The sequence below is a fragment of the Mustela nigripes genome, chromosome 14 (genome assembly GCF_022355385.1).
Source record: "Mustela nigripes isolate SB6536 chromosome 14, MUSNIG.SB6536, whole genome shotgun sequence".
Lineage (NCBI taxonomy): Eukaryota > Metazoa > Chordata > Mammalia > Carnivora > Mustelidae > Mustela > Mustela nigripes.
The window spans coordinates 40,581,475-40,604,423 of record NC_081570.1 but is presented as its reverse complement, the minus strand read 5'-3'; the positions used below and the strand labels follow the sequence as shown (position 1 = coordinate 40,604,423).

General features: G+C 35.7%; 1 protein-coding gene across 1 annotated transcript in view; it reads right to left on the bottom strand.

Annotated features, from left to right (window-relative positions):
* C14H1orf185 (chromosome 14 C1orf185 homolog) overlaps window positions 1–15,589 on the bottom strand; it is a 32,531-nt gene extending 16,942 nt beyond the window's left edge. Inside the window, exons 1-2 of the mRNA XM_059377082.1 lie at window positions 15,559–15,589; window positions 12,338–12,443 (exon numbers count right to left, since the gene is read on the bottom strand). Coding sequence (XP_059233065.1) covers window positions 12,338–12,443; window positions 15,559–15,589 — 137 coding nt within the window. The remainder of the gene's footprint in view (window positions 1–12,337; window positions 12,444–15,558) is intronic.
* Between the last annotated feature and the right edge of the window lie 7,360 nt (window positions 15,590–22,949).

Sequence of the window (22,949 nt, the reverse complement as noted above, 5' to 3'; positions counted from 1 at the left end):
GATCAACATATATATTCCCTTTTCATATGTTACTGATTTTACTAGACCTATTTTATTCATAGAATGTAAATTAAGCCACTTTTTATGCAGGATTAATATTTCCAGTTTGAAATTAACCACGATTTTTTGATATCCATCTTTCTGGTTGTGAGATCATCAATCTAGTTTAATGTTAACTAGTCTTTTCATAAATTTGTCTTCTATGACAAAGGAATGAAATGAAATTAATTCATCAGTTTTTTACTGAATAATATATCTGGCAAAATTAAATAGAAGGAAACTGGATTGAAACTAATGAGTTACAATGCAAGTGTACCCATGACCTTACCCATGCAACACAAACAATTTTGAGAGACGGTTAAAAATACCGAAGCAGCAAGTAAAATCCAGCTGATCAAAGATAATTAAGCATAAGGAAATGTAGTTTCTAATAGTCATTCCAAATTTACCAATTTAAAAAATAATGCTGATTGCCATTTCTTCATACAGAAGTACTAGAAAACTTCTAAGTTAATTTAAGAGACTGTATTTCATTACTTAATGTGGTTTAGGCAACCAGGATTCACTCATTCATTGAATTAAGTTCACTTAACAAATATTTAGTGAGTACTTGCTATAGGTCAGGCATTATGCTGGGTGCTGGATATATAGTGGTAAGGGAAAAAAAAGCACAGCCACTACCCTCATAGAACCGTTATTGCTCTTGTGGAGGTTAAACACTATTAAGGAAGGCAGACATTAATAAAATGCTGACAAGAAAATGAAAAATTACAGCTTTGGAAAGAGCTATCAAGGAAAGGTACCTGTTGTACTGTGGGACTATGCAACAAAGGGAATTAATCTGGTTAGAGAGTCAGGGAGAAGGCTTTTCTGAGGAAAAGACTGAATTGGGCATTTGAAGAAATAGTAATTTATTAGGCAGAGTGTTGTGGAGGAAGGGAGTTGTAGAAGAAAGTATTTCAGTCAGAAATAATATCAAGATAAAGACATAGGGGCCAGATTAGGACAGTGTAGCAGAAACAGTGAAAGCAAGAGTAAAGTGGGAGATGAAATGGGCAGACCATGTAAGGCCTCAAAAGTCATGCCATTTGTTTTTATCCTAAAAGCAATTGGAAGTCCTTTATAATATAGTGGGGATGGATGGAATGGTCTGGTAAGTTGATTATATATGTATTTGGAAAATGTCTGGCTCAAGTGTGGAAAAGAGATTTAATGAGAATAATAGTGTAGGTAGAGAGTCAGTTATTATTGTACTGCAGTAATCTATGTGAAGAATAATGATAAATAAGATGGTAACAGAGGTAACTGAAAGAAAAGAATAGATTTGGGTGATTTATGAGGTTAAATAGAACTTGGTGATGGTTCAAATTTGAGGGAAGTGGGAATGAGAGAGGAAGATAATCAAGCATGTCTTCAATTTTTAAAGAGGAAAAAAACCCTCTTTCTTGCCCTCACAATCTCTTCCAGTTACTTCCCCATTTGTCAACTCCCCTTCACCAAAAACAAAACAATACAAAACAAAACAGAAAACAACACCTTCCTTAAAGGGAGGTCTATATTGATTCAATTCTCTCACCTCCCGTGTTTTATTCAAACGTGAGCTTCTGAACTCATCACTCCACCAAAACTGTTAGAGGTCGTCAATAACTTCCATGTTGCCAAATTCAAAAATTATTTCTCCATAATCATTCTCAACTTCTTAAGCACTTTCAATATCATCATCTCATCCTTCTTGAAACATTTTCTAATTTTTTCCTTTCTATTTATTTTTAAAAATTTTAAATTCCAGTATAGTTAACATACAATGTTATCTTAGTTTCAGGCATAAATATAGTGATACAACAATTCTATACATTGCCCAATGCTCATCATGACAAGTGCACTCCTTAATCCCCTTCATCTGTTTCACCCATCCTCCCCTTCACCTCCCTTCTGATAACCATTAGTTTGTTCTCTATAGTTCACCTCCCTTCTGATAACCATTAGAACCATTATAGTTAAGAGTCTGCTTCTTGGTCCCCCCAACCTTGTGCTTTGCTCTTGGTTTTGTTCCTTAAATTTCACATAAGAGTGGAATCATATGGTATTTGTCCTTCTCACACTGACTTATTTTGCTTAACATTATACTGTATAGCTTCACTTTGCACTGCAAATGGAAAATTTTTTTTTAATGGTTGAATAATGCTCCATTATACCACACCTTATCTATTCATCATTCAATGGAAACTTATATTGCTTTCGTAGTATGGCTTCTATAATAATGCAATAAACAGAGGGGTTCATGTATCTTCTGAATTCATGTTTTTGAATTAGTTCTGGGTAAATACCCAGTAGTGCAAACACTGGATCATAGGGTAGCTCTATAATTTCTTGAGGAACCTCCATACTGTCTTCCAACGTGGCTGCACCAATTTGCATTCCCACCAACAGTGCAAGAGAGTTTCTTTTTCTGCACATGCTCTCCAACACTTGTTTCTTGTTTCTTTGATTTTAGGCATCCTGACAGGTGAGAGGTAATATCTCATTGTGGTTTTGATTTGCATTTCCCTGATGAGCAGTGGTGTTGAACATCTTTTCATGTGTCTGTGGGACATCTGGATGTCTTCTCTGAAGAAATGTCTGTGTCTTCTGCTCATTTTTAAGTTGTTTTCTGGGGCGCCTGGGTGGCTCAGTGGGTTAAGCCGCTGACTTCGGCTCAGGTCATGATCTCAGGGTCCTGGGATCGAGTCCCACATCGGGCGCTCTGCTCTGCAGGGAGCCTGCTTCCCTCTCTCTCTCTCTGCCTGCCTCTCTGTCTACTGTGATCTCTCTCTGTCAAATAAATAAATAAAATCTTAAAAAAAAAATTGTTTTCTGGGTGTTGAAGCGTATAAATTCTTTATATATTTTGGATACTAACCCCTTATCAGATGTCATTTGCAATTATCTTCTCCCATTCCATAGGTTGCCATTTAGTTTTGTTCATTATTTCCTTTGCTGTGCAGAAGGCTTTTATTTTGATGTAGTCCCAATAGCTTATTTTTTCTTTTATTCCCCTTGCCTCAGAAGACATATCTAGAAAAATGTTGCTATAGCCAATGTCAGAGAAATTAATGCCTGTGCTCTCTTCAAGTGATCCAGTTTCATCCTTTTATATGTGGCTGTCCAGTTTTCCCAACATCATTTGTTGAAGAAACGGTCTTTTTCCCATTGGATATTCTTTCCTGCTTTTCGAAGATTAAAAGACCACAAAATTTGGGACTTATTTCTGTGTTTTCTAATCTGTTCCATTAATCTATGTGTCAATTTTTATACCAGTACCATACTGTTTTGATTACTATGGCTTTGTAACATAATTTGAAGTTGGAATTGTGATACCACCAGCTTTTTCTTTTTCAAAATTGCTTTGGTAATTCAGGGTCTTTTGTGGTTCCATATAAATTTTGTGATTTTTTTTTGTTGTTGTTCTAGTTCTATGAAGAAATGTTGTTGGTGTTTTGGTAAGAATTGCATTAAATCTGTAAATTGCTTTGAGTCGTATGGACATTTTAGCAATTGTTCTAAGCAATTAGCATGGAATGTCTTCCCATTTCTGTCTCTAATTTCTTCCATCAATGTTTTATAGCTTTCTGAGTATGGGTCTTTCACCTCTTTGTTTATTCCTAGGTATTCTATTGTTTTTGGTGTGGTTGTAAATGGGATTATTTTCTTAATTTCTCTTTCTGTTGCTTCATTACTAATGTATTAAAAATGCAACAAATTTTTGCATATTGATTTTGTATCCTGTGACTTCACTAAATTCATTTATCAGTTCTAGTAGTTTTTTGGTTGAGTCTTTAGAGTTTTCTATATATAGTATCATTATCTGCAAATAATGAGAGTTTTACTTCTTCCTTACCAATTTAGAATGTCTTTATTTCTTTTTGTTGTCTGATTGCTTTGGCTAGGACTTCTAGCACTATGTTTAATAAAAATGGCAAGAGTGGACATCCTTGTGTTGTTCCTGACCTTAGGGGGAAAACTCTGTTTTTCCCTATTGAGAATGATAACAGCTGTGGGTTTTTCATAAATGAACTTTATTATGTTGAGGTATGTTCCCTCTAAGCCTACTTTTTAAAGGATTATTATCATGAATGGGTGTTGTACTTTGTCAAATGCTTTTTCTGCAGCTATTGAGATGATCACTGTTTTTTATCCTTTCTTTTATTGATGAGATGTATAACATTGATTATTTTGTGAATATAGAAACACCCTTTGGGGCGCCTGGGTGGCTCAGTGGGTTAAGCCGCTGCCTTCAGCTCAGGTCATGATCTCAGGGTCCTGGGATCGAGTCCCGCATTGGGCTCTCTGCTCAGCAGGGAGCCTGCTTCCCTTCCTCTCTTTCTCTGCCTGCCTCTCTGTCTACTTGTGATTTCTCTCTGTCAAATAAATAAATAAAATCTTTAAAAAAAAAAACACACCCTTTCATCCCAGGAATAAATCCCACTTGGTAATCGTGAATGACTTTTTTAATGTATTGTTGGATTTTATTTGCTAGCATTTTGTTGAGATTTTTGCACTTATGTTCATCAGAGATATTGTATTGGTCTGTAGTTCTCTTTTGTGGTGTATTTAGTTGGTTTTGGTATCAGGATAATGCTGGCCTCACAGAATGAATTTGGAAGTTTTCCTTCTTCTATTTTTTAGAATAGTTTGAGTAGAACAGGCATTAACTTTTCCTTAAATGTCTGGTAGCATTCAACTGTGAAGCCATCTGCCCCTGGACTATTGTTTGTTGGGTGTTTTTTGATTATAGATTCAAGTGCCTTGCTGGTAAAAGATCTGTTCAAATTTTCTGTTTCCTCCTGCTTCAGTTTTGGTAGGTTATATTTCTCTGAATTTATCCATTTCTTCTAGGTTGTCTAATTTATTGGCATATAGTTTTCCATAATATTCTTACAATTATTTGCATTTCTGGGATGTTGTTATTTCTCCTCTTTCATTGGTGATTTTGTTTAAAATCCTTCTCCCCACCCCCTTTTCTGGAAGAGTCTGCCTAGAGGTTTATCTATTTTCAAAGAACCAGGTCCTGGTTTCATTGATCTGTGGTTTTTTTTTTTTTTTTTTTTTTTTTTTTTTACTTTCTATATCATTTATTTCTGCTCTAATCTTTATTATTATTTCTTTTCTTCTCCTGGTTTTAGGTTTTGTTTGTTGTTCTTTTTCCAGCTTCTTTAGGTGTGAGGTCTCTCTTGCCTTGTGAGGTAGGTTTGTATTGCTATGAGTTTCCCTCTTAGAATTGCTTTTGCTGGGGAGTGGCTGCCTGGCTCAGTCTGTTAAGTATCTAATCCTTAGTCTGGCTCAGGTCATGATTTTAGGGTTGTGAGATTGAGCCCTGTGTCAGGTTTTGTGCTGGGAGTGGAGCCTACTTAAGATTCTCTCTCTCCTTCTGCCCCTCCTTTCTCTCTCTCTTCCTCTCTTTCCCATTCTAAAAAATAAAAATAAAAGATATATTTAAAAAATAACTGCTTTTCTCTATGACCCTGCAATTGCGCTACTGGGTATTTACCCCAAAGATACAGATGTAGTGAAAAGAAGGGCCATATGCACCCCAACGTTCATAGCAGCAAAGTCCACAATAGCCAAACTGGTCCCCAGTTTGAAGAGCCAAGATGCCCTTCAACAGATGACTGAATGAAGAATCTGTGGTCCATATATTCAATGGAATATTACTCAACCATCAGAAAGGATGAATACCCAATTTTTGCATCAGCATTGATGGGACTGGAGGAGATTACACTGAGTGAAATAAGTCAAGCAGAAAAAGTCAATTATTATATGGTTTCACTTATTTGTGGAACATAAGGAATAACATGGAGAACATTAGGAGACGGAAAGGAAAAGTGAAGAGAGGGAAATTGGAGGGGGAGATAAACCATGAGAGACTGTGGACTCCAAGAAACAAACAGAGTTTTAAGGGAAGAACTGGGGAATGGGTGAGCCTGGTGGTGGGTATTTAGGGCAAGTATTGCATGGAGCACTGGGTTTTATACATAATTAATGAATCTTGGAACACTACCTCAAAAACTAATGATGTACTGCATGGTGACTAACACCACAATAAAAAGAAAAAGAAAAAAAATTGCTTTTGTTACATCCCAAAGATTTGGACAATTGTGTGTTGTTGTTGTTTTAAGGTTTTGTTTATTTATTTGGGAGAGAGAGAGAAAGTGAAAGAGCAAGCACAGGTGGAGAGGAGGGCCAGAGGGAGAGAGGGAGGGAGCAGGGAGCCTGACCCTGGGGTTCAATCCCAGGACCCAAAGATCATGCTTTGAGCTGAAGGCAGACGCTTAACCAACTGATCCACCCAGGTGCCGTGGACTATTCTGTTTTCATTTTCATTTGTTTCTACGTAGTTTTTAATTTCTTCTTTCATTTCATGGTTGACCCATTCATTGTTTAGTATTTATTTATTATTTAATCTCCATGTATTTGTGGATCTTCCCAAAATCTTCCCAGATATTTTGTGATTGATTTCTAACTTCATAGCATTATGGTCAGAAAATATGCATGGTAAAACTTTGATCTTTTTTAATTTGTTGAGGCTTGTTTCAGGTCTTAACATGTGATCTATTCTGGAGAATGCTCCATTTGCACTTGAAAAGAATGTGTATTCTGCTGCTTTTGGATGGAATGTTTTGAATATATCCATTAAATCCATCTGGTCCAGTGTATCATTCAAAGTTACTGTTTCATCATTGATTTTCTATTTGAATGATCTGTTCACTGATGTAAATAGAAGCTAAAGTCCCCTACTATTGGTGTATTACTATTGAATATTTCCTTTCTGTTTGTTATTAACTGTTTTGTGTATTTGGGTAATCCCATGTTGGGTGCATAAAAATATTTACAATTGCTATATATTCTTGTTGGGTTCTGTTTATTATTATATAGTGTCCTTCTTTGCCTCTTTTCACAGACTTTATTTTAGAGTCTGTCTGTCCAACGTAAGTATTGCTACTCTGACTTTCTTTTGACATCCACTTGCATGATGAATGTTTCTCCATCTCCAAACTTCAAATCTACAGGTGTCTTTAGGCCTGTAATAAATCTCTTGTAGGAAGCCTATAATTGGGTCTTGTTTTTTTATAAACTCTTTCACCCTATATCTTTTTATTGGAGCAGTTAGTCCATTTGCATTCAAAGTAACTATTGTTAAGTATTTATTGTCATTTTGTTACTTTTCTGTGGTTGTTTTTGTAATTTTTTTCTGATTATTTTCTTTCTCTCTTTCATGGTTTGCTGGGGGGAGTTAGTGATATATTTGGGTTCCATACTTTTAATTTTTTGCATATCTACTCTATTGTTTTTTGATTTGTAGTTACCATTAGGTTTATACATAACATCTTTTGCATAAAGCAGTCTATGTTAAGCTGATGGTTGCTTGATTTTAATTTCATTTTTTACTTCTCTTCCTTCTACATTTCAGACATTTTGCATGATTTTTTACATCTTTTTATTTTGTGATTCTTACTTTTCTTATTCTTACTTATGGTTTTTGCTTTCCACTCAGATTCCCCCTTAACATTTCTTGTAGGGCTGTTTAGTGGCCAGGAGTTCTTTTAACTTTTGTTTGTTTGGGAAACTATCTCTCCTATTCTGAATGATAGCCTCACTGGGTAAAGCATTCTTGGCTGCAGAATGTTCCCCTTCAGCACTTTGAATACATTATGCTATCCTCTTTCAACTTACAAAGTTTCTGTTAAATAATCAGCTGATAACTTTTTGGGGTTTCCTTTGTATGTAGCTGTCTTCTTTTCTCTTGCTACCTTTAAAATTCTCTATCACTATTTTTTGACTTTTTAATTACTAAGTGTCTTGGTGTGGACCTTCTTGCTTCTTGAGTTGAATTTGTTGTGGGATCTCTGTGCCTCCTGTATCTGGATTTCTGTTTCCCTCCCCAGATTTGGGAAGTCTTCAGCTATTTCACAAATACATCTCCTGCCTGCCTTTCTCTCTTTTCCTTCTGGGATCCCTCTAATATGAATGTTATTATGCTTGAAGGAGCCACTGAGTTCTGTAAGTCTGTTCTCATTATACAGTATTTATTTGTCTCTCACCTGTTCAGCTTAATTGCTTTCCATTATCCTTTCCTCCAGGTCACTGATATATTCCTCTGCTTCCTGTAGACTACTACTTATTCCATCTATTTTATTTTTAATTTCTTTTATTGAGTTCTTTATGTCTGATATGTTATTTTTAATCTTTTTGTCAAGGTTCTTACTGATATCCTCTACCCTATTCTGAAGTCCAGTATTTTTATGATCATTACTTTAAATTCTGTAACAGGCATATTATTCTCTTTCTCTTAGATATACTGCTGTGATTTTTCTTGTTCTTCCTTTTGCAACTCTGTTTCCTCATTTGTCTACTTCTCTGTGTATGTTTCTGTGTGTTACAAAAGTCAGCTCTGTTCTATTATTCTTGAAAGTAGTGGCTTTATGAAGAAGAGGTCCTGTAGTGCCCCTCAGTGCAGTGTCCCCTATTTACCAGAAACTGGCTCTTCAGAGGAGTCTTCTATGTTTGTTGCTTGTATCCTGCTAAGGTGTGAGCCACTTTTCATTTTTGTCCAGACATCTCACTGACTCTTTGTCCATTGTGAACTATGCTTGCTCTCAATGATATTAGTGAGACCCAGGTAGGCCAGCTCTGAGAGGGTATGATAGCAGAAAGGCTTGGGGCAACTTTTGATGTTAGCAAAATTTGCACTGAACCCCTAGTCCCAGGCCAGACCTCCCACAGCCAAGTGGCTCTTGGGGGTACAGTGACTAAGGATGGTGGTGGTGGACACCTGGAACACTTGGTGGCTCGGCATGGCATTTGCAGTGTTAGTAAACTTTGCATTGACCCACTAGTTCTAAGCTGGATCCCCCAAAGTGTGATGACCATGGGGGCATAGAATGTAGAGGCATGGATGGGTGCAGCATGCACAGCGTTAACAAAAATTACACTGAGCCTGGAGCTGAGATCACCAGGCTTGGAGTTGGCAAGTGCTCAGGAGAACTTGTTGGCAGGGCTCAGTACCAATAGGGCAGCACCACCTCCTACAGTTGACTCTGTGTTTATGCTAGGGGGCAGGAGAGGAAAATGGCAACTGCCAGCTCCTTTGTTCCCAGAGAAATCCCCCAATACTCTCTGAAATTGGTATAAACAGATTTCCCTCCAATCAGCAAGCTGTCACTTCTATGTTGCCTTTCCTTGGGCCCTTGTCTCTTTAAGGGTGGGGACTCTTTATGGGCTATCACTAGCCCTCTGACTTTTAAAGCTCTAGGCTCCAAGTCCTGCTGGTGATATGAACTCACAGAATTCAGCCCCTTTGGTTTTCAAGGCCAGACGTTATGGGGATTCATTTCCTTTGTGTGGGCTTCCTGGTGTTTTTCCCTCTCCAAGTCTGCAGCTCTCTCCCTCCTGTGGGTAGCTCCTGACCACAATATCTGCTCTTCCTAAACTCTCTCATGCAGCTTTTTCTCTACCTTTAGTTGTGGAGTTTGTTCTGCCAGTCTTAGAATCACTCTCCAGTTTATTGACGTGGATGTGAATAATATCCAGTTGTAAACATGGGACAGGGTGAGCCTAGGGCCCTCCTCCTCTGCCATCTTCCCAGCAACCCCGAAACATTTTCTAATTTTGATTTCCTTAACAGCATATCTTTCTGTTCTTCCTTTTCAGATGATTCTTCCTATTCTTTTGCTAGATTTCTAAATGTTGGTGGGCTGAAGGGCATAGTCCTAGGTTCTTTTCTTCCAAAAATCACTCCCTGGTTAGTCTCACCCAGTTCTAATGACCTTAGATACCCTCTATTCATTGATATCCTCAATCTTCAGGCTTGAATTCTCTTCTGAACTTCCTACATGTGTATCTGAGTATTTGATATTTCTAATGGATGTCCAAAACACTTTCCAAAATGTAACTCCTAGTTTATCACTATTCCTTCAACTTGCTCCCCAATCTAATCATATTCCCATCTCAGTAATTGGCATGATCAACTACTCGATTGCTCATGGTAAAAAGGTAGGTGTTGGCATTAATTCTCCATTTCATTTATCTTTCCTTACCTCATTCAATCCACCAAACAAGCCCTCTTAACTTTACCTGCAAAATACACCTCAAATCCAACCTCTTCTTTTCATCTCCTTTAGTCTAAGTCTCTGACCTAGATTATGCAATAGCCTCCTAACTTGCTCTGCTTTCACTCTTGCTCAATTAAATACAGTCTTCACAGAGAAGAAAAACCTTTTGAAAATATGAATTAGAACTCTCAAATATTACTGGTAGAAGTATAAACTCACTTTGGAAGACTGTTCAGCAATTTGCTAACAAAGTTAATATGATCCAGCAATTCTACTCTTACGTATTTACCCAAGAGAAGTGAAAGCACATGTACAAAAAGATTGTACAAGAGCATTCATAGCAGCCTTACTCCTAAGAACTAAAAACTGGAAATGATCCAATTGTCCATTAACAGAATAAAGTGAGGTGTATTTATACAATTAATAAAAATCATCAATAAAAAGAATGAAATATAGATAAATACAAAGATAGGAATGAATTTCAAAAATATTATGTTAAGGCAAAAATGCGAACATAAAGTCCATACGATCCCATTTACACGTAACTCAAGACTAGGCAAAATTAACCTCTGGTAATAAAAATCAGAATAATGACTGTCTCTGAGTAGGAGGTGGGGAGTGACAACTGGAAAGGAGCATGAGGGAACTTTCCAGGGTGATGGAAATTTGTATATCTTGATCGGGGTTGTGCTGATATGGGAATATATATGCTGAAATTCATCCTCATACATTTAAAATCTATGTACTATAGTGTATGTGAATTATATCTCAAATTTTAAAAAGTGTTATAAAAGTGTAAATCATCTATAGGTGACATTATAGTGTCCTTAAAAGGGAGAAAACATTACTGCTACCTCATGGTCTGGATATGAATTCTAAATGAGATCACATATAAAGCATTTAGAACAGTGGCCACTAGGTTATTATAGTTATTTAAGTCCCCAGTGTTAGCCATTATTATGCTGATAAAGTCATTCTCCTGCTTAAAACCTTACAATGGCATAAATAACAAAATACAAACTCCATATTCTAGCCCACAACATGCTATGTGATCTAACCTCCATCTACATCTTTAATTTCATCATTATTTCCCTCACTTACTACAGTCTGTACACTAGCCTTTTTTCCCTTTCCTGAACAATACCAAGGACATTTCCACGTGGGGTCTTTGTACTTGCTATCCCTTCAGCTTACAGAGCTCTCTGACAAAGTCTTCATATGGTTGGTTCCTTCTTTTAACTCCAATATCAGATTAAATACTGCCCACTTACAGAGACATTCCCTGGCCACTTTATTTTTCATTATCTGTCTCCTCCCAGTGGCACTGCTAGTCTATGAAACAGAAACCCTGTCTGACTTATTCACAGTTATATCCATGGTACCAAGAACAATGGCAGGTACCAATAAGTATTTGTTAAAAGAATGAGTAAGTGAATTTCCAGTTTTCTGACTTATGCAAATGAATAGATAGTATGTAGTCATTGGTTAAGATAGGGAATCCTGGAAGAGTATGTGCAAGAACGTGCTACAATTTACATTTTTAAACATCAAACAAAGCAACTACTCAACAAAATAATCAAAACCACCAAATTTTAGGGTTTTCTGTCTCTGGCAAAAGACTACATTTAGACTATACCAGAGGATTCTGTCAGCTCCTCTCTTAGATATCTAAAAAAAAAAAAAAAAAAAAAAGAGTCTTTTTGTCCCAGTAATGTTTTTAACCTCTAAATTAGAAATCAAAAACTATGGGGTGCCTGGGTGGCTCAGTGGGTTAAAGCCTCTGCCTTTGGCTTGGGTCATGATCCCAGGATCCTGGGATTGAGCCCCTCGTCTGGCTCTCTGCTCAGCAGGGAGCCTGCTTTCTCCTCTCCCTCTCTGCCTGCTTCTCTGCCTACTTGTGATCTGTCTGTCAAATAAATAAATAAAATCTTAAAAAAAAGGAAATAAAAAACTAAAAATTTCTAGACTTATAATTTGAACACGTCTTCCAGAGAATAAAATATATTTCATTATTTCTTAGAATTTTAATGCATGAAGATTACTATTACAGTACTCAGACTATTACACTAGTAGGATGTGTCTTTCTGGGCTATTTTAAACATGTAAAGCTTTCCCTTCCCAATCAAAGTGTCTATAACCAAACCTCAAATTACAGAATCAGTGCTATTATAGTTATTTAATACCATTTGGAAAAGTCTTTCACTGAATTTTTAAAAGGAAAAAAAGTTAAACATTCTAATAAACCTTACCTTCGTTTGCAAATCAGGAACCACAAAGCTGATGCCAAAGCAAAGAAACCAATTCCCAAAGTAACAGCACCAGCAGCCAGAAAATAAGTTAAGTGGTTAAAAAAACCTACACAAATAAATTATAAAAGATTATTTCATGCATGTATCTTCATTCTGTAGGTAAAATTAAATGACATAATAATTTGAATGATATGATATACTGTAGTGTTAAAACATTAACCAGGAAGTTCGAAAACCTGAATTCTAGGCTCCTGTGGAATTCTAACAAATTTCAACACAAGGTCTCATGGTTATTAGGGCTCAGGGTGCATATCTCTGACCCTGCCTCAATTTGCTACCTAGATTTTTTTTGTACAGCTGTCACCTTTTTTTTTTTTTTAATCTAGCCTTCTCCTTTCCCAGTCTAGCTGTAAATTTTCAAATTATTTTTCCAGTATCAGTCTTTGCAGTCCTTCAATAAGACAATAAAATCTGTATTATCAATCACTATAAGAAGGTAGATGGAAGGTAATAAAGAACAAATATGAGGAACTTTGTTTTTATCTCTATTTTATCCCAGGAACAATAAAAGATCACGGCCAAAAGCTAAATAAAAGCAATATAAAATAATAGCATATCACAGGTTTAAAACTGGAAAAGCCTATAGGAATTGTGTGTTATAACTCCTTCATTTTACAGATGAAAAAAATTGAGGTCTAGGTAAGAGAGGGAACTAAACTGAGATTAGGCAGCAGATTAAAGTCAGTCCTGTTTTTTTCTATTAACTTATCCCTACTACAAATCATCTTAATACTAGTATGTACTGCAAAGAATTAAGAATAAAGAATGCATGAGGTATTTATAGTCAGGTTGGTCAAGTATTCCTTAAGATTGTGAAATGTGAAACCTAACCATAAAGCAAGCTGTAGGAAGCTTTTGTAGAAAGCTGTATAGAACATAAAGGGCCTTAAAACAATTTAGTAGTACAGCTGACCCTTAAACAACATGAGGATTAGGGGTACCAAACTGTGTACACTCATAAATGCAGATATAATTTTTGACTCTGCCAACACCTAACTACTTATGTATATACATATATAAACAACAGCCTACTGTTGACCAGAAGCCTTACCAATAACATAAACAGTTGATTAACACATTTTGTATGTTCTATGTATTTCATACTATAGTCTTACAATAAACTAGAGAAAAGAAAATGTTATTAAGAAAATTATAAGGAGGAGAAAATACATCAATAGTCCGGTACTATGTTGAAAAACATCTACATATAAGTGGACCGGCACAATTCAAACCCATATTGTTCAAGGGTCAGCTGCATAGTACCTGGGGAAAAAGAGTTTAAAGGTATAAAACTATAGGGAACAAACTGATGATGACCAGATGGGAGGATGGTTTAAACAGGTGATGGGAATTAAGGATGCACTTGTGATGAGTGCTGGGTGTTGTATAGAAATGCTGAATCGCTAAATTGTACACCTGAAACTAATATTACACTGTATGTTAACTAACTGGAATTTAAATAAAATGAAACAATATGGGACCGGGGAGGGAGACAAGCCATAAGAGACTCTTAATCTCAGGAAACAAACTGAGGGTTGCTGGGGGATAAGCGAGGGGTGGGATAGGGTGGTTGGGTTATGGACATTGGGGAAGGTGTGTGCTATGGTGAGTGCTGTGAATTTTGTAAGACTGATGAACCATAGACCTGTACCCCTGAAGCAAATAATATTTATATGTCAATAAAAAAATAAAAACTAATGGAATATCTTTATGTGTGAACATATTATAAGTTCCACTAAACATATGACATTATAAAGACTTTGTTGTTCCCATGTTTTTGTTGTTTCCTATGTAATTTCCAGCTTCCAACATAATGCCTCTCAAAGGGTCCAGAAAATGTGTACATTTGGGAACTAATGGTACCAAAAAGTTATAGAAGGCTATTTATCAAAGTGATACTTACAATACAAAGAAAAAACCTTCTAACTGCATATAAGGAAGTTAATTAAATAACTTATGATAATGTTACATATGAAAAATACCATATTCTTTATTTAGTGCAGGGTTTCTCAACATCAATACTATTGATCTTTTGGATCAGATCATTTGTTGTAGGGATTGTCCTATGCATTGTATGAAAGACGTCTCCAGGCAAATGTATTCTGGGGGACAAAACTGTCCCACTTGAGAATCACTGGCAGAGTGGTATAATGAAATATCAGATAGTATTCATTGGTAAAAGCAAGATAGATAAAATGCATATTTTTTAAATATTAAAAAGACACTGTCATACTCAAATATAAGATAAAAAAGATTTCTAGGGGCCCCTGGCCAGCTCAGTTGGAAGAACATGTGATTCTTGATCTTGGGGTCATGAGTTTGAGCCCCACATAGTGTGTAGAGATTAAATAAATAAAACTATGGGAAAAAAGATAAAGATTTCTGGGGTGCCTGGGTGGCTCAGTGGGTTAAAGCCTCTGCATTCGGCTCAGGCCCCGTGGTCCCAGGGTTCTGGGATCGAGCCCCGCACTGAGCTCTCTGCTAAGCGGGGAGCCTGCTTCCCCTCTCTTTCTGCCTGCCTCTCTGCCTACTTGTGATCTCTGTCAAATGAATAAATAAAATCTTTTAAAAAAAGATAAAAATTTCTATAGACAAAATAAATAAATAAAAGCAACACGGAGTAATAAGTAGAGGCTAAAATCACAGGCATAAGCAGCACTGAGATCTGGAAGCAAGAATTAGTTAGAAGAAGCAGAAAAAATCACTGAGGCAAGACCTAGACCAAATCATCCTTTGGCACTGTGAATGACTCTACATTAACAAAATCTCTGAGGGAGGGGGTTCCTGAACCACTAACAGAAAACCAAGAAGGAACCTTGGAAAATGAAAAATTCAAAAAATTTAAGATAAATTCTTTTTTGAACACAATTAATGAGATGAAATATAACACTGAGAAACTCGTCTAATTACATAAAGGAATAAAAAATATAAGGAAATATAAGATTGGAAAAGATTAAGGGTATATAATATAAAAGTAATAGGGGTCCTAAAAGAAAAAATACAGGAGTAGTAGAGAAGTAATATTCAGGGAATTAACCTAAAAAGGATTTTACTTTAAAAAAATTTTTAATTTATATAGTAATATTCATTTACTTGTGTGTGTGCTGTTCTGTAAGTTTTGACAAATACAAAAATATGTCACAGCACCATAACCAACTTACATGACACTTCATTACCATCCAAAATCCTCATACTGCCTCTTAGCAGCCAAGCACTGATTGCTAGCAATCATTGTTTATTCTCCATCCTTATACTTTTGGCCTTTTCCAGAATTTCATATAAATGGAATCATACAGCATGTGGCCTTTTGAGTCTAGCTTTTTTCACTTAGCATAATGCTTCTGACATTCACTTACACTGCTGCATGTATCAACAGTTTCTTTTTATTCCTGAGTAACATTCCACTTTACAGATGTACCACAGTTTGTTTATTCCCCCGCTGAGACATTTGGTTGTTTCCAGTTTAGGTTGTTAGATTAAAGCTACTATACTTATGCATAAAGATGTTTGTCTGAACATAAATTTTTATTTCAGTAGGGTCATGTAGCAAACATATATTTAAATGTGTAAGAAACTGCCAAGCTGCCTTCCAAATTGTACCATCTTGCTTTCCCACTAGCATTATATGACAGTTTCACTTGCTCTGTATCATTGCCACCACTTGGTTTTGTTAATTTTATTTCAGTCATTCTAGTAGATGTACAGTGGTATCTCACTGTGGTTTTAATTTGCATATCCTTAATGAATAATGATGTTGAGCACTTCATTTGGGCTTATTTGTCATCCACATGTCTTCTTCAGTGAAGTATTTGTTTAAATCTTTGCTGATATTTTAGAATTCCTCAAGTCCTTGGTCAGATATGTGATTTGGAAATATTTTCTCCAAGTTTATGGCTTGTCTTTTCAGTTCTCTTAAGGGTGTCTTTCACAGAGCAAAACTTTTAAATTTTGGTAATGTCTAATTTATTAAGTTTTTCCTTGTACAGAGGAAATATTATATTTTCCTTGTGCTATGGTATTATCTAAGAAATCTTTGCCTAACCCAGGCCACAGAGATTTTTCTCCTATGTTTTCCTATAAAGGAGTTATAGTTTTATGTTTTACATTTATGATTCATTTTGAATTAATTTTTATATAAGGTATAATGCATGGGTCAAGTTCCTTTTCTCTTCTCCTTTGGATATGTATATCCAGTGGTTCCAACACCATTTGCTGAAAAAACTATCCTTTTTCACTGAGTTGCTTTTGCACCCTTATCAAAAATCAAGTAGCTATATCTGTGTCAGTTTGTTTCTTGAATCTCTGTTCTGTCCCCTTGATATATATTGTCTATCCTTTTGCCAATAACAACAACAACAATAACAATAACTAACATTCATATAGTAAGTACTCCCTGCCAGGCACTGTTCAGTGTATTAAATATTTAAACTCATTTAATTCTCACAACTCTGAGTTAAGTACTATTATTTCCTCATTTTACAGACGTAGAAACAACTGAAGCAAAATAAGGTTAAGAGACTTGTTTGAAGGCACACAACTACTACGTGAGGGAACAATAGTTATTGCTAAGGTCCTTCCTTATCTAGATTGGGTGGAGAATAAAGACCTTTAGATTACCTTTAGATTATCTTTAGATTTGTTAGAAAAAATCAAGTAAGGATGCTAAATATTTAAGTATATCATAATAAAGAATATCTAAATGGTCAATAAATGTATGAAAACTTCATTAACTATTAAGAAAGTTCTAATTAAACCACAAGATAACAACTCTATATGATGCCTGAGATGAAAAAGACAGAAAATGTTAATTGTTGCCAAGGAGGAAGAGTAACCTGAACTCTCATTTACTATCAGAGCAAATGGAGTTTTGTACAATACTTTGGAAAACTGTTTGGCTCTATATTAAAGTTGAAAAGGTGCATAGCTATGACCCAACAACTTTACACATATACCAAAAATGAAATGCATTCAGAAAAGTATGTACTAGAATGTTTATAGCATCACTATTTAAGAAAGCCACAAATTAGAAACTATACAAATGCCCATCAATAGTTGAGTGAATGAATTTTTAAAAATTGACTTAAGAAAAAAAATATTCTATAAATAGGAAAGAATAGATTACAACTATTTCAAAATAATGTTGGGCAAAAGAAGGCCAACCTAAAATTCAAACACGGGTATTTGGGGAGTTCAAGAATGCTGGTAATGTTCAGTTTCTTGAGCTAGGGGCTGGTCACAAAAGTGTGTTCAGTGAAAATTCATCAAGGTTAACACTTAAGACTTATGAATAAGCAAGATATGTATGCATCAGCATGAACAGAACTGAAAAACATAATGTTCGGTGCAAAAAGAAATTCCCCTAAATCTGTATTCAATTATTCCAATTATATATTGATTCCATGTATGCACATTTAAAAAAAACACAAAATAATAATATTTTTTAAAAAAATTACTGTAATAGAAGCATTAAAATACATTAAATTCATGATATTTGTTGTGTCTGGAGAGAGAATGAAGGGAATAGGACTAAGGATAGAACATAAACAGACTCTATCTGTAATGTTTTATTATTAAAAAATTATAGATCTGAAGCTTATATGACCAAAAATATGTATTTAGTAGATTACATGAGTGTTTATTATCCTTTATCCTTTTCCTATTTCTTTTCACTATTCTGGTTTCCTCAAATATTAAAAAAAATATAAAAATAATATAATTTCAATTTCATAAAGAAAGAAAGACAGAAAGAGGAGAAACATTTGTATAAGGAAGATAATTAACAGTGGTTATCCCTGGAGTAAGGGCCTATAGTTACAATTTTCCAAAGATAATTAACAGTGGTTATCCCTGGAGTAAGGGCCTATAGTTACAATTTTCCACTCTAGACTTTGTGTGTGTGTGTGTGTATTTTCTACCATGAATATCTTAGAAAAATCACAAAAAAATTTTTTTAGAGTTTCTTATGTAATTCCTGACACCTTTACTTAGGTGCTACAAGTTTCCTTGCAGAACTTTATTGGTATCACTGTGATTATAGCCCACTTACCTGTCTCCCCTGAAGATCTCTGCCCTGCTCTATCTTTTATTTTTTTTCTTTCTTTTCTTTTTTTTCCCCAAGTTTCCATTAGAGAGAAAATAGGTGTGATTAGTACACCGTCATAGTCCCTGGTTTAAACGGGTCATTTACATCTCAGGGAAATCCCAATCAGGTAAAAAAGAATCTCAAAGTTTCCAAAACACTTTACCAAGAGAAAGACAAATTTCAAATTCATTAATACCTTCAACAAGTCACACATTCTCTCTAAATCAATCTGTAAAATGAAAAGGTTGGACTCTGTAATCATTAAGATCCCCTTCTCACTTTAAAGTTTTAGTCAATACATATAAAAAAGTAGTATTTTTACTTTTTTGATAATGTTCTTAAGTATCCTGTCTAAAGTAAAGACTCTATTGGGGTGCCTGGGTGGCTCAATTGGTTGAGCAGCAGGCTCTTGATTTCGGCTCTGGTCGTGATCTCAGGGTCCTGGAATTGAGCCTTGCTTTGGGCTCTGCACTCAGCAGGGAATCTGTCTGAGGATTCTTCTCTCCCTCTCCATCTGCCCCTCCCCTCCCACTCATGTATGTGCATGTGCATGCTCTCACTCTAAAAATAAATCATAAATAAATTAATGGCTCCTCATTTTCAGCAGTTACTCTATCATATCACCTTGTTTGTCTTTAATAATTACTATTATAAATAATTTTCTTTCCTGGTTTATGTCTATCCTGTCTTCCTCTGCCAGAAGATAAATCTTTTTCATTATTATATTCTTAGAGTTTAGAATAATGACTGGTTACTCGAGAAATGATTGAATATTCAATAAATGAATGATAGGCACTATGCTAAATGTTAGTATTATAAAAATGAACAAAATAACTATGTTGTTTATAATATAAGTATGTATGTAAGAAGGTCATACATGTGAAAAGGAATAAATGCAATTAAAAAGTATATATGTGTTATTATGGAAGAAAAAAGGACAGAGTGTGGATACAGAAGTTTTATAAAAAGGAGAAATTTTGAAAAGCTCCATAGTTTAGTTAAACATTGCCTGAGCACTTTCTATTGCCAAACCTTTGCCAAGAATTGGTGATTGAAAGATAAATAACACATGATCACAGAGTTTATAATCTGCAGGAAACAAGACATTTAAATGGATATATTCATTAAAACATTCTAAGTGATATGATGATAACCTTTTGACAGTGCTAAGACAACAGAGGAGTTTGATCAAGTGTAGGTATAGTCCTAGAGATAATACCTGAGCTAAATCTTACAGACTAAGTAAGAGATAGCTAGATAAGAACATTAAGTCTTTTTTTTTTTAAGATTTTATTTATGTATTTGATAGAGTGAGTGAGAGAAACAGCACACGTAGGGGACAGAAGCAGAGGGAGACGCAGGCTCCCCACTGAGCAGGGAGCCCAATGCAGGGTTCGATCCCAGGACCCTGAGATCATGACCTGAGCTGAAGATAGCCAGCTTAATTGTCTGAACCATCCAGGTACTCCAAGAACAGTGTCTTAAATCAGGTTATGATTCTCCCATCTTAAAATTAATAAAACTCTCTCCTGGCAGCACCCTCCAGCTTACAATAGATCTTTTTTTTACCCCCTACCAATGAGAATTCCTACTTCTTCACATCTATTTCCAAGGCCATTAATAACTTCATTAACACAAAAATCAAAACTGGCCATTCTCTTTTGCCTTTGCATCAGTAAACTAAATTCGCTCAGTTTTCTTTCCATTTATGTATCTATACATTTATTGCCTCTGTAGGTCTCTCTTTGTTTGTCCATCTATCCTTTAACATATGTATCTATAACTAAATATATTCTTTATATTGATATAAATGTATGTATGTATATATCTGTCTAGATTTAGGTAGATACATTAAAGGATATACAGATGGATATATAGAGGTATTTAAAGGATATAGATAGATATGGATGCTACCTGTATACACCTATCTATAACTTCCCTAGATTTATTAGGTACTTGTGTCAGAAGTGTTTTCAGATTATTTTTTGCAATAGTTCCAGAACTACAAGTCCTGTTTTATTTTTTCCTCTTCTTCTTTTTGTTATGTTATGTTAGTCACCATACAGTACATCATTAGTTTTTGATGTAGTGTTCCATGATTCATTGTTTGCGTATAGCACCCAGTACTCCATGCAATACGTGCCCTCCTTAATACCCATCACTGGGCTAACTCATCCCCCCTCCCTCCCCTCTAAAACCCTCAGCTGGTTTATCAGAGTCCACAGTCTCATGGTTTGTCTCCCCCTCCAAAACCCCTCCCTTCATTTTCCCCTTCTTCTCCTAATGTCCTCCATGCTATTCTTTATGTTCCACAAATAAGTGAAACCATATGATAATTGACTTTCTCTGATTGACTTATTTCATGCAGCATAATCTCCTCCAGTCCCATCCATGTTGATGCAAAAGCTGGGTATTCATCCTTTCTGATGGCTGAGTAATTCCACTGAATATATCGACTATATCTTCTTTATCCATTCATCTGCTGTTGAAGGGCACCTTGGCTCTTTCCACAGTTTGGCTATTGTGGACATTGCTGCTATGAACATTGGGGTGCATATGGCCCTTCTTTTCACTACATCTTTATCTTTGGGGTAAACACCCCATAGTGCAATTCTCAGTCATAGGACAGCTCTATTTTTAATTTTTTGAGGAACCTCCTCAGTGTTTTCCAAAGTGGTTGTATCAACTTGGTTCTCACCAACATGTAATAGGGTTCCCCTTTCTCTACAGCCTCTTCAACATTTGTTGTTTCTTGTCTTGTCAATGTTTGCCATTCTAACTGGTGTAAGGTGGTATATCTCAGTGAGTTTTGGATTTGAATTTCCCTGATAGCTAGTGATGTTGAACACTTTTTCATGTGTCTGTTAGCCATTTGTATGTGTTCTTTTGAGAAGTGTCTGCTCATGTCTTCTGCCTATTTTGACTTGATTATCTGGTTTTTTTGGGTGTTGAGTTCCAGAAGTTCTTTATAGATCTTGGATAGCAGCCATTTGTCTGTAGTATTGTTTGCAATTATCTTCTCCCATTCTGTGGGTTGCCCCACAGACTGTTTTCTTTGCTGTGCAGAGCTTTTTATCTTGATGAAATCCCAAAAGTTCATTTTCACTTTTGTTTCCCTGGCCTTTGGAGAAGTGTCTTGAAAGAAGTTGCTGTGAATGATGTCAAAAGGGTTACTTCCTATGTTCTCCTCTAGGATTTTGATGGATTCCTGTCTCACATTGAGGTCTTTCCTCCATTTATAGTTTATTTTTGTGTATGGTATAGGAGAATGGTCGAGTTTCATTCTTCTGTATATAGATGTCCCATTTCCCCAGCACCATTTATTGAAGAGACTGTCTTTCTTCCATTGGATATTTTTTCCTGATTTGTCAAAGATTATTTGACCACACAGTTGAGAGTCCATATATGGGCTCTCTATTCTGTTCCACTGGTATATGTGTCCATTTCTGTGCCAGTACCATGCTGTGTTGGTGATCACAGCTTTGTAATATAGCTTGAAATCTGGCAACATGATGCCCCCAGCTTTATTTTTCTTTTTCAACATTTCCTTGTGATTTGGAGGTCTTTTCTGGTTCCATAGAAATTTTAGGATAATTTGTTCCAGCACTTTGAAAAATGCCATTGGTATTTTGACCAGAATGTCATTAGAAGTATAGATTGCTCTGGGCAGCACAGACATCTTAACAATGTTTATTCTTCCAATGCATGCATGGAATATTTTTCCAACTTTTTGTGTTTTCTTCAATTCCATTAATGAGTGGTCTATAGCTCCTTTACCTCATTGGTTAAGTTTATTTCAAGGTATCTTATGGTTTTTAGTGCTATTGTACATGGAATCAGTTCTCTAATTTCTCTTTCTACAGTTACATTGTTAGTGTTTAAGAAAGCAAATATTTTCTGTGGATCGATTTTGTATCCTGCCACATTACTGAATTGCTGTATGAGTTCTAGTAATTTGGGGATGGAGTCTTTTGGGTTTACATAAAGTATCATGTCATCTGCAAAGAGAGAGAGTTTGACTTCTTCTTTGCTAATTCAAACACCTTTTCTTTTTGTTGTCTGAGTGCTGTTGCTAGGACTTCTAATACTATGTTGAACAGTAGTGGTGAGAGTGGTCATCCTTATTGTATTCCTGATTCCAATAGGAAGGCTCACAGCTTTTCATTCATTGAGAATGATATTTGCTGGGTTTTTCACAGATGAATCTTATGAAATTGAGGAATGATCCCTCTATCTCTATACTCCAAAGAGTTTTAATCAGGAAAGGATGCTGTATTTAGTCAAATGCTTTTTCTGCATCAATTGGGAGGACCATAAGGTTCTTCTTCCTCCTCTCATTAATGTGTTCTATCACATTGATTTGTGAATGCTGAACCACCCTTGCATCCTAGGGATAAATCCCACCTGATCATGCTGGATAATCCTTTTAATGTATTGTTGGATCCTATTATCTAGGATCTTGCTGAGAAT